Source organism: Monomorium pharaonis, chromosome 3 (genome assembly GCF_013373865.1).
Source record: "Monomorium pharaonis isolate MP-MQ-018 chromosome 3, ASM1337386v2, whole genome shotgun sequence".
In the NCBI taxonomy this organism is placed as follows: domain Eukaryota; kingdom Metazoa; phylum Arthropoda; class Insecta; order Hymenoptera; family Formicidae; genus Monomorium; species Monomorium pharaonis.
This window is the reverse complement of record NC_050469.1, coordinates 12,620,582-12,633,165: the sequence shown is the minus strand read 5'-3', so window position 1 is coordinate 12,633,165 and position 12,584 is coordinate 12,620,582. Positions and strand designations below refer to the sequence as shown.

The 12,584-nt window shown below is 46.8% G+C and overlaps 1 protein-coding gene across 2 annotated transcripts in view; it reads right to left on the bottom strand.

Moving 5' to 3' along the window:
• The window catches only part of LOC105831391 (homeobox protein invected), a 74,685-nt gene extending 65,259 nt beyond the window's left edge, over positions 1 to 9,426 (bottom strand). For both annotated transcript variants that reach the window (XM_036284349.1, XM_036284350.1), the window contains exon 1: positions 8,018 to 9,426. In XM_036284349.1, coding sequence (XP_036140242.1) covers positions 8,018 to 9,404 — 1,387 coding nt within the window. In that variant the 5' untranslated portion in view covers positions 9,405 to 9,426. The remainder of the gene's footprint in view (positions 1 to 8,017) is intronic.
• Between the last annotated feature and the right edge of the window lie 3,158 nt (positions 9,427 to 12,584).

The following is a 12,584-nucleotide window of genomic DNA, read 5'->3' as shown; positions in this document are numbered from 1 at the left end:
CGTCCGTTATTCCGACGTGCATTCACCACCGCCTCGATGTGTACGTACCGAGAGAGATGATTGATGTCCTCCAGAAGACACAATCAACCACTGAACGCGTATACCCATACCAAAGAGGGAAGGAAACGCACTACCGTCCTCAAAATCACGCGCGACTCGTCGCGAAAAATTTTAATAACAAGCGGAGATTTATTTTGTCATTTGCAGTCCCGCTTAAAGAGTGATCAACACACCTCATTGATGCGACGAGTCCCATCTCCCTTCCTCTTACGTGTTCCCGGAATTAACAAGCACAGAATTCGATAACCGTCATACGCGCGGGATATGTCAATGTACGCGATCGTAATTTGTGATGTTGCAGCGTTGCAAGCCTGCAACGGCGATCATTCAGCACCGATTCTCCGAAACGAAACAATTTCAAATAAAGCTTCTAGGAATTTACGGCGCACGTGTCACACGCGGTGACATCGCGGGTCCTACGCGTGTAAAACGCGATTATACGAATTCGTGATTGGTGTCACGAGGCGGATGGCGATGGTAATTTCCGTCTATAAAGGCGTACGACAAACAGCTTCCTCCCGTGAGACACCTACGCCCGCGTGGTCTTATTGCTACGCGTGTAAATCTTGCGGTCGTGGCCGATGAGACAGGCACCGTCGGCGAAGTTGACGAAAAAAAATATGCCCGGTAACGATGAAAGAGATTCGTGACTAATTCCGACGAAACTTTGTTTGACATATTGACAGAACATTTTAATAAAGTGATATGTTAAGCGCCGCTAAGAAAAAAAATTTGCATCGCACGGCACTAATTAAACCGCGAGATTAGGATGTAGAAAACAAGATTGATCGTCCAACACGCGGATACGAAATGCAAACTAAAATAAGAGTAAATTTTTTAATTAAGTAAAAAGTATTTAAATATTCAAGTTTATCTTCTAGAAAAGAGCGTCCAATACCTATAGTACTATATTTATATAATTAATTCGTCTAAATGTAATTACAAAGTTAAAACTTGACTGTCACATTTTTAGCGGGGAAGAACATCGAAGGAATATAATCCTACGATAATAACGCGGATCCGCATTCGTTTCTGATGCCAGAGTGGATTCTGCGATGAGTGCGCGTTTTGCGCGCGGATCCGAGCTGCGATTTCCTTTCACTGATAGATTCTTTATGCCTCCCTGGATACCGATTAGCGGCGAACTCAATTTCTAAACGCGTAATCGGCCGCGTGTGCCTCGCATTACACCTACGGATTGCCTGTCTGTCAATCCGCAGGCTCATTAGCGGGGCTCGGTATAACGTTCTTTCTGCCGTTTATTAACCAGCCAGAGATTATCCCGATATAGCGATACCAGCCGCGCACTATCCACCTGGCGTAAACAATTTCTAATTGAAGACACGCATACACTCGCAACGTCTCTTTGTGCCCGTTCCACCGGCCGCGTATACCGATAATGTATTTAGCTGTGGCACCGTTATCGCGTCGCGCAATATCGCACGCTCATCATTCTCCTATCGACATCGGCTTTTAATTACTTATTAACTGCTAATATATTACCGAGAAGATCGATGGCTGATCGAATGCCTCGAAAGGACCCCGTGAAAGGTTACCTCCGTAACCGCGCGTCTCGTTAGTGCTACCGTGAATCATTTCAATCGCGGCGGCGGCGCGGCGGTTTCGCAAATTTTCACGCTAACGAGATATTAGACATTTACACGCCATTTTAGACCGTATACAAACAGCCCTATCGATGTGTGCAAGCAAAAGCGCCGACGTTGTACTTTAGCGTCGGCGAGTTCGAGCGAGCGTAAACATCACAAATCGTCTCTCGTCATGATTAACGCACTTAGCGCCCGTTGCCACCAATGTGGCTTAAACTTACGCTTTATCATTTCCCAATTCTTAGAATTCCTATAGAAAAACAAAAGAAGTAAGTTAAACCGAGTTTAAAAGTACATTGGGGTACACACAAAAGGGTCTGTAACGGATTTAGGATAAACTTTTGATCGCCTTTCAAGACGTCTCGTTACATTCGCGCATATTTCAGATAAGGAGCAGAGATCTGATCTCCGATCGGCGAGTAAGAACGACGGCACGGAGAGAATAAGGCCTATCTGTCTAACCGTGTAAAAAAGTTCGCTTCGTTCCAAGCTAATACGCTCATAAGCCAGTAGACATTCGAATGGCAAGGGGAGGTGCATTCCGCAGTGCACACAGTAAATGGATCCCCCGTGGTGTTACCCCACCGTCTACGCGCGTCTCCTGCTAATCGCAACAACTTGCGCGCCGGGAGGATTCTACGGCGTAACGACGTCCCGGGAACGCTGACTAATATTGACTTAGCCATTAATTAATTCTACGGTGACAACGCGTAACGCGAGCCGATGACACGCGAATTACAATACGAGACAACTACACACGCAAATATTACACGTCAGACGGTGATCCGAAGAGAAGAGGGGGAAAAACGTATCAAGAGAGCTGTGAGTTTCAAATAAGACGGATTGACAGTTCTAGGTTGCGCGATACGATCGTTTCATGGTAAAATGGCATAAAATTAATCGAATGATATTAAGCCGTGGATCTTATTACGGAGAACCAATTTCAATCTCCCTCCAGCGTGACGATAATCTATATCTCTGTGCGATGATACTTACCGACTAGTACCTACTTCTTACGGTGGCATCTAATTGTGGTCGACACAATGTTTTCCTCGGGGGGGCCCCCGTGCACTTCAACTGCACATTTCATTCTAATGGATCCGCAAAGTCTCAAAAGGCTATTAATTATCCCGCGCCGTCGCGTACTCATCGCGCCATTAACAACAGCTTCGTACTTGTCACGACAAAATTTTCAACAGCGAGCTGCTCCCGTAAATCGCGCGTTAAATGACGCCCTCAGGTACGCGCGGTTTCCCCATCTATCTATCGCCTCTTTCAGCTATAGGATTCAATTTTCCGTATGCGCGACCGGGAAGAAGTTCAATCCGGTTGCGCGATGGACCGCAAATGATAATGTCTGCGGACAAGAATGATAATTACCGGAGTCATTAATAGATCGTTAGGCGGGATTTCATTCGGATGATGAAACGAACGTAACATACAACTCGACTCTCTTCTTTTTATCCCTCCCCCCCCTCCCCCTCGTTGTAAGGCGTCGCGTCCCTTCGCTCCGTTGCTATTACCTCTGCCTGGCGGAACGGAAGCTGCCCTGTGATTGTTACGCAATTAACGGACGTGGAATTGACAGACAATTACCTCAATGTAGATATAATGATAGTGTCTCGCGGCATCATCGCGACTCCTCGCGATAGAGACACATCTCTTCCGCTTTGTAATCGCACGATACGCGGACAGATTTTTTAGATTAATCAATCTCACCAGTCCATTTCCTCTCCTCGACGTAATACGCGGAATCTTCAGCTCATCCTGATGATCGCAACCTAATAGTCGGGGCGAATACGAACAACCAATGGAGCCCGGTTTGCTGCAAGTAGGAATGCAACGACGGCCGGCTGTCTTATCTGAAAATTCGCGTTACGGTATCTGGAGCGCGAACGGAAGCCACTCGTAGGTTTTGTAACCGCCTCCGGGGCCACACCGGGTCGGTATACACGGCTCCGGACTGGATTTGTTATCGCGTCCAGCCGTGGAGAACGAGAAGCACCTTCGATTTAACCCTAATAAGATCGATGGATCCCGCGAGACCGCCCGATACAGAGAAAGCGCGCTCGTTTGCACACGTATGCCAATTGCGCGTACGTACGAGAGAAAACGGGAGATAAGGAGCGCGAGAAAAGGAGAGAAGCGGAGCGAGGCCACGGGAATCAAGTCCGCGAATATTAATCCTTCCTCCTTATTCGTTAAAGGCCCGGTGTACATCGCTCGATGCAACGCGAGATGCCTCTATCACCAATCGCCGAACCTATATTTTAATTATCCAACGCCGCGCCAATTCCACTCCGCCGGCTAATAATGACGAACAAATATCGGCTATCGTTCTCCCTTCCTCACATAGGAACACAGACGGGATTGTTTCTCAAACGCGAATACAACACGACCTTTCGCGCGGGACAATTCGGCAGTGTCTTGGCTTTCGCGTGATGCAGCGAGATACCACCATAAATTGACAGCCACGTTAATCACGCGAACGATTCCTTCCCGTCGATCGCCGTTACATTCCCGTTTATGGCGCGCGTTGCGACACGCGTTTCAATGCGTTCGTCCGTCGCCGATAAAGCGTGCAGATTTTTCAAATTCTCGGCGACAAACAGGCGTATAGCAGAAAGAAAATTAGTCTCAAACTACAATTATTGTCTCACGTATAAGCAAGAATATTAAATTCTCTTAAAGATTTTGTTAATCTTCAATAGGCATGGCTTGCTTGCTTGCATAAAGAATAATCTTGTATTGTCCATAAAAAAATAATAATCATTCGTTGAATTGAGAGAGAAAAAATGTTGGATAAAAAATAATATCTTTAAACAAGAATGACTATTATATTATGACTATTGTCAATATATACACTAAAAAAAAAAAGTTGGTAATTTGACTAAATTTCCCAGCTAAATTAATTGTGTCTTTTCAAGTACTTATATATTTCAATTATAGACTACATAAATAAATTAAATTGAAATCTGTGCATTTAATTTAAATGCCTGAATTCTTGAACTAATAAAATTTTTTATAAATTGGAAAATTTTGCCAAATGAAACAATATTTTTTTCTCAGTGCATAAAATATGTAATATTTTGTTTAAACTTACCAGACTCCGTAAAGAGAAATTTATGCACGAAACAATGATTGTCGAATTGACAATAGTAATCTTTTTTTTTTTCCTCTGTGCAGGTATACTGCACTGTCCTTTTCCGACGGTGCCCCGCGGCACCAGTTCGAGCCTCGTTAACGGGAAATCGCCGTCCGTATCCGAGAGACCGAGGGAACTGATTAGCCATAACTTTCCGTAAATGGATTTTAGCGCGCGATACCGCCGGCTTTTATTGCACCTCGCGCGGTCGCGCTCGTTACAAGCCGAGAGCGCCGTGCCACCGCCGGCCGCCGGTCCGGTGCAAAACGTATCGGTCCGCGTCCGGCGCGACGTCCCCGTGGCCGCGAGAGATCGCAACGACTATTCGGCGACTGTCACGAACTTAATTATGCAACACTACGGAGCGCGCTGTTTTATTGTCGCGAACTTCGCCCCGTTCTCTTTCCGACGAGACGGACGATAAGTACAAACGCGCCGCTTGATCGATCGTCATCGCGTACTTTCCCACGTTACGATTACGGAATACAATTTTGCTCTAGAATGGTATAACGGCCGACGTTAACCTTATTATTATTTTTCATCTGGGTCATATAGGCGCGCTGCGTGACAGCTGCTCCGATGAAGTTTCATTAAATAAAATGATCTTTAATTAATTATCTGCATAAGCGACTGTTGTCGTCTTACGTAAGCGGGAAGGAATATGAGTAATTCGACGTTCGTCCATAAATCATGTTTAAGTATTTTTGAGAAATACAAAGTAATCAATGTTATCCCGATATGTATCCTCAAAGTACTTCAAAGTTGCGAGAGAGAATTCCTCTGAAAAAGAGTCTAATATTCTAGTGGCTTATCACACGATACAGTACATTTATACCGAAGCGTTTACGAGTCCCTAACTCGTAATTAGTAAGTGGTAATTGGTCGATAAATAGACCGATAACGAGGAAAGAATTTTGTTTTCGCATTTAATTACCGCGGGCGTGAAAGTCCCGGTGCGTGCGACCAGCGATACGTCACCGATTAGATTCGCGCTTGTCCTTCCATCTCGCTGAATTCCTCCGTCAATGCGGATGCGGCATTTATAGAAATTGCCCGGCCAGCCTTGTCGCGACCGTATCGCGCCTATTCACCGGATATTAATGCACGCAAACGCGCGAAAAGAATAAAACTCCTCGTGGATGCACGTCGACCATGATATCAATGAACTCGCCGCACGAGTGTAGCACGCGCAATTACAGTAATTAGATTTCATAGCGGTCGTTTTAACAGCTCCGCTTCTTATCTGCCCGTCGCGGAATTACGCGTTGTAAAGACATAATAGGAAAAGGTGATCCAATAATATATCTCCTGGCAAGAGTATTTATCTATTCGTCACGGTGTTTGGTGTAATAAACGATCCTGACGGCGATACATTACGATTATAAAGTTCGCGCATTGGCAAAACGCCGTAATGCGATGTGCGGTTTTCACTTAAAGGAAAATGTTATCGCGGCCGAGCGGGACAAGACTTTAACCGACAAGATACGGAAATACATATTACCGCAAAAAAAAAAGGAAAAAAAAAACGTTAGCATCCCGATAATTTATTATGTATAACCCCGAGTGTGTTACAACAATTGATAATTCTAGAATGCAAATCGTTATGGGCCGTAATACAAAGGTACGGAGTGCGCGCGTCGTGTATAATAATGCAAAATATGTAAAGCGTAACCGCGATGATGAATGTATTTATCAATTATATAAATTTATCGATCGAATTTTTGCGCAACGTCAACGGCAGGCGTCTTGGATCCGCCTAGAAAATTGTTACCCGGGGTACCGGGTGAGAAATGGCCGCGCTTGATTTATGAGGCAGAGAGCGGCTATTTCTCCGACTGCTTAACTATTGTTTCCTGACAATAAGCGTATATCAGATATGAATGACACGAAGAAACGTTCTCTATCATTCATCAAGCTGGCACTCGGCCGGGAAGTAAAGTAATTACACGTTTTCCTGTGTCACTTGAAAGGACCATCTATCTGCCGCCGATGCTGCAGAAAAAAAAAAGCGGTAATAATACCGGCATACTTCTTGCGGAAAGCAGATGATAATTAACTGTCCGATCAATAGCGTTAAGGTGCCGTGATACATAAGCAGGTCGTTAAAAATAAACTTCAGGCAAGTCGCGGATCGTCCACGTGTTGCACGACTGTGTATATGCATTGAAAAGCTACATGATGGTAAATCATGTTTTGCCGATAAATACGCAAACATATGTTGCTTAAATTAAACCGATAAGGATCTTAAATTATTTGCCATAGGACAAGGATATAGCCACGGTCTCCGTGCGTTTACAATGCACGAGAGAAACTGTTTCGTTTATGAATTACGTGATTATTTTCCCGCGCTTCCAAACACGTTTAATGTGTTTATACAGCTGCACCACATTTTCGCCTATCGAAGCATACCGTAATTAATGTGCGTATGTGCCACCACGTTTTCCCTAATTAATTATTATTTGAAAAACGTGGCAGCCGATTTCACGAATGAGCGGTTTTATTATACACGTCAATCGTGACAGTAGTAAATTGCAGGCCGTTTTACAAGCGCTTTCTCGCACAATGGCGAGAAGCATTTTCTCCCCGGTGTTAAATATACATTTCTTCTCCGGCTAAGAAATTTATACATTCGGCATCCACGAGCCATTATACACGCTCTTAATGAGAGGCTCCATCCAAGCGGATTGGGCAATCCCGCGCGAACAATGAACGCGCGCAAAACTCGCATCGCCATTTAAAACGTTCCGCAATATATACATCTGCGAATATTAACTACACACGTAACCGCAAACTTCTACGCGACGGATAAACAATGGTGGTAAACCTTGCGATTAATCATATTATTAATGCAGTATATTTACCGTTACATTCTCACACGAAAGTTTGTGTAAAATACGTAGAATTTTGATGAGATCATAATGCGAATTGTCTGTCATACTTCAACGACGATGTAAATCATTGTCCCCGTTATGACAAATCGAAGCCCCGTCGTCATCGTGACGGCGTTACATAGGCGGTTGCCAAGATTTCGCGTCGATTACAGCACATCTCGATAAATAACTTTCTCGAATAACTGTTAAAATAAATTCGTCTCCCGATAAATTGCTATCAAGCTAGAGACACGAGGCAAGAAGAGAAAAAAAGACAATTTACATAGCGCAGCGTCGCACGAATATCGCTCTCAAAAACAATATTGATAACTTACCTGAGGAAGGCCTGTCCGAGTATCTGGTGCAGTAGACCCACGCTGGCCACAGCATCTTCCCAGGATCGGTTGCCCCCGCTGGAGCACTGGGCGTCGAGTTCCCGGCCGAAACACCGGTAGGCGAGGCGTTGGTCGTCGTCGTCTCCGAGCTGCTCCTCTCGGAAGTATCGGAAGACGACTCCAGGAAGTCTTTCGTCAGATCGATCGGCCTCGAGGACACTTTCTTAGGCCGGGACTTCTTCAGGGAGATAGGATCTGTGATTCTCCTGCCGAAGTCCGCCTTTAGAATATTATCTATACTGAACTTTAGGCTCGCTTGGTGCTGCAGGTTGTTGTTGTTGTTGTTGTTATTGTTATGATGATTGGCGTTGTTGCTGGTGCCGATGCTGTTTTGTACGCCATTCGCGGCGGGCAGGGTGCGCCCGTCCTCCCTGGCGACGGGCGACGCCGGGCTTCCGGGTTCCCGTTGCAGAAGCTTGCTGACCGAGAGCCGATGCTGATGCACCGGATTCGCCGGTACGTGTTGCACCTGCGAGCCCTGATGCAGATGCGTGTGGGCGTTTGCGTGATGCAGATGCTGACTGTGATGCGGCATCAACGAGGTAGTTTCCCGCGGGTCTCTGCAGGCAGTCGGATGGAGAACTGGCGTCGTTGCTTGAAGCCCGGTGACCGTCATGGCCGACGGCGGTGACAACGAGAGCCTCGTTACTAGAGGAACGCTTATTGGGGTACGATGTAACCTCTCTACAGTGGGATATACGATTTCGTGACCTAGGCCGTGCTGAACTCGCGCCGTATAGTCGGAAATGTCGGGTTCCCTGGAGGAGTAACGAGTAAGGAGGTGTTGCTGATGACTGGATTGGTACCTAGGTGCGATAGCCTCTTGTATAGCTTCCGGCCGACCTGGGGACGAGGCGGTAGCCGAGGAGGAGGCCGGAGATCTAACGGAAGACGCCGTAGGGGACGATGGTGGTTGACTGTAACCGGGCGGACTCGGTGCTGGAACGTGATTACCGGATGTACGCTGGTAGTATAGGTCGTTGCAGCTGGCGGAGCTGGACGGCGATGGCGTTGCCGACGTTCTCGTGTTCTCCTCGTCGCGGAACTCGCCCCGGCTACTCGCGGATTCCCGGTCGTATCTCGTGGAGCCGCATACACGCACTCCAACCACGCTGGTCGGCGTCGGCTCGCTGCCAACGCTCAGAACCTCGCTCGTGTCGCTCTCGCAATCGCTGTCCGCGTTATTGCATTCCGTCCCTCGCGTCTCCCGATCCCGTTTCTCCGCGTCCTCTGGATCCTGGTCCAGCCGCGCGATCAGGTGGCTCGATCTGATCTCCGAGTCCGACGAGTCCAGACCCATGGGTGCCTCTGGGAGTGCACTTGACATATTTACCCGAGGGAACACCTTCCCCGCACAATGACGAACTTAGTTTTTTCTTTTTATCCAATCACAATGGAACTTTCGTAGATCGCGTTTTCATGATGCCCCCTTCTCCCCGAAACGCTTCTTCAAATCAATCGTAATTCTCTTTCCACTCAATAACATTTTTAGTAATCTATCTCACGGAAATGATCCGTCTAGCACTGACAGATGACGTCATTCCCATATTTGTATCTTTGTCGTTACTTATTTGAGTTTCACGATTTCTTTTTAACATACATGATCGATCAATGAGATCGTAACTAACGATTTCCGAATGAGCCTCTTGCAGGGGGGAATTTCGCTTCACAATTTTGCACTTCTGTGACGTTTATCTTCGACCTCTCGCGAATTACTGTCTCACCGCTTAAACCGTGGTCTCACTCGGTTTCATCCCGACGGATAGTTTCGTGGAACTGTTTCAGTCAATATTTATGCTTCATCTCACTTTCATTCTCGATTCTCGTCCCTCGCTGTAGAACTTCTGGCGTTGTTTGCGTACCATAACCTGCTCCGAACAAATTTATAGCTCATCTGTGGTACAGGCGATCCCGATCGGAATCCCTGGGGCGCTATCTTGCGGCGGTTCTACCCTCGGTCCACGAAGCATAGCCTCTCAAAGTACTCGCTATATTAAATTTAACACGATGCACTCTCACATGTTCTCAGATCCACGACCGGTTAAAAAATGTTCCTTGCGGCGGGGTAGCGTACGAGACTCTCACTGACGTTCGTAATGCCGACGGCAACGCATCGAACGCGCGTCTCCGTCTTGTACCACGGCTAGTCCACGGATCAGGACGGAAGTAGCGGCTGCGACGAAGAGGTAAGAAAACGTCAGGAGTCGGCTGACCGTCCCCCCCGAGGTGGATCGTGCCCGATGAAAACGTGGAGTCCTTCGCGGCGCTGGTAGACGCGGGTTTCGACGGAGCCGTAGTGCGACGCCGTGAAACCGGACCAGACCGGGCCTGGTTGTCCAGTTGGTTGCCGCGGAACGTCTGCGGCGAGGAAGCGGCGGGAGGGCTCGCGATGGGCGTTCCTGGGTGTAGACGTGGAACCGCGTGCACGCCTCCCGAGAGTCCCAAGGTGATCCCGAAGGGACGAGGACGGCGGGATGTGAGGGATACGGATCGCTCGACATCTGGTGGCTGACACGCGAACACGCCGCACCGTAACGCCCCCGGCTCTCCCCCACTCGAGCGACCCGACATCTCGCGGAATCGCCTCATAGGTGGTCACCACATCCCACTCCGCGCCGCGAGCGGTGGCGTCGCCCTACCTCGCGCCGCGTCTACACAGGCTATCCTTCTTCCGTCCGTCGCCTCTCACCACTCGGCCGATCCCCACGCGGCCGGTCGGCGTTGGGTGGTGGAGGTCTATTGGGGCGACTGCAGCCCGTCCCTCCCTCCCTCCCTCCCTCTCTTTCGCGCGGACTTTATTCCGTCGCGGCTCACGCGGTGTGTGTATACTCGTGTATAGTCGTACACCCCGCGTTTCTTCCGAGTCCTGTATCTGCCCCGTATAGGCGATACAGCCTCGCCGTGCTATTCTATCCTCGTCGGCTCGTTTGTTGCCCGGCGTCTGTTGTCCCTCTCGCTTTCATCCCCACCGTTCTGCCCTCGCTCCTCGCCAGTTGCTTCTCTCGTTATTCTCCTCGTTCCGTCTGTTTCGCCCCGCACGTTTTACGCGTGCTCTTTTTGATTCCTCTAGCTTCTAGCTGCTCATATATGATTTAACACTTAGCCTCTACATACCACGCTTAAAACAAGATGATATCGTTGCATTTATCTTGTTTAGTTATACGAACGTTTCTACACATTTTCAGGTCTGTTGAACCTGCTCCGACTTTATTAGTTTCTGCCTTCTTTACATTTATGCTCCTCCATTATCTTTCGCTCGTTACCTCTTTTTGCCGTGTTCCTCAATGCGCGATAAAAATAAACTCGCCCAGAAATAAATTTTTACGGAGGATAGCATCGTAGCTATAAATCAGGCAAGATCATAGACTTGGATCTAGATGTGTCTATAATGAGATCCTCTCATAATTACGGAGAAGAGGAACCGAAGAATAAGGGAAGAGTTAAGAGAGCAACTCTCGCGTGACATGGAAATGCAAAGCAGATAAAGGCCGCGGAATCATCGGTAGCGATGGAATTACTCGACTATCGATTCTCCACGATGCATTTTATCCTCCTGGTGAAGATAGCGTGCATGCAGCTCGTGAATCATGTATTCATTTTTCGCTCGGCCGGTGAGGAGCTCGGGCGCGCGTCAACATGATCCCGAAGCGATCGTTAAAGCTCATTATAAGTCGATCTTCATGCGGATAAGGATGTAACGAAGGTAAAAACCTATCAGCTTGTAAATTCCGATCCTGCAGATTTTGTATTACGCCGGGAGATTAATCCCGCCGTCTCGCAGTCAATGTTACCGTCTGTCCGCGTAATCAATTTATACATCAGCATTCTTAACACTGTAAATATTTATAGCGAACATTTTTTTAAATAAGAATGGATATCTTATTTCGATTAACAATTCAAATTGGTCTTCTCGACGACGCACACTGTTAAGAGTGATACATTTAAGACCAACCAAGCCAAATTAAAATCCATACAATCTGTTTGAACAGATAAACAAATTCTGTTAGTCAATAAAATCCAATCGTTGCCCGCAAAATGTTTTCAAGAATGCTCTTTCGCTTTCCTTTATATCCCGCTAGTGTCCTCTCTCAGCAAATTTTCATTCCTTCAAGCCATAAGCGCCATCGTTTGCGGCTTTCGATACGCGCACGCACTTCTCAAGTCAACACGCACAAATAAAAAACTATGAAACCAATGTACACTCGGCTATTGTATAAGTCACCATAATGACATATTGTTAGCGGCACGTTAACACCTCGTAAATTTGAATAAGAATCCCACATTTTACCGGGAACCAAACAAGAAGTAAGACCGAAGTAATCGCGAAGTTTATTATTCTTCTCGCATCGAACTTACTCTCTCTATTATTGATTGTGACAACAAAATTTTATTTATTCTTATCGCGAAACAAGATGTGCTTTATTTATTTTTCACTAAACAATTAAAATATGAAATACGATTCTAAAAGAGATTACATGTAAATTTATATATGTATAGTATATAATAA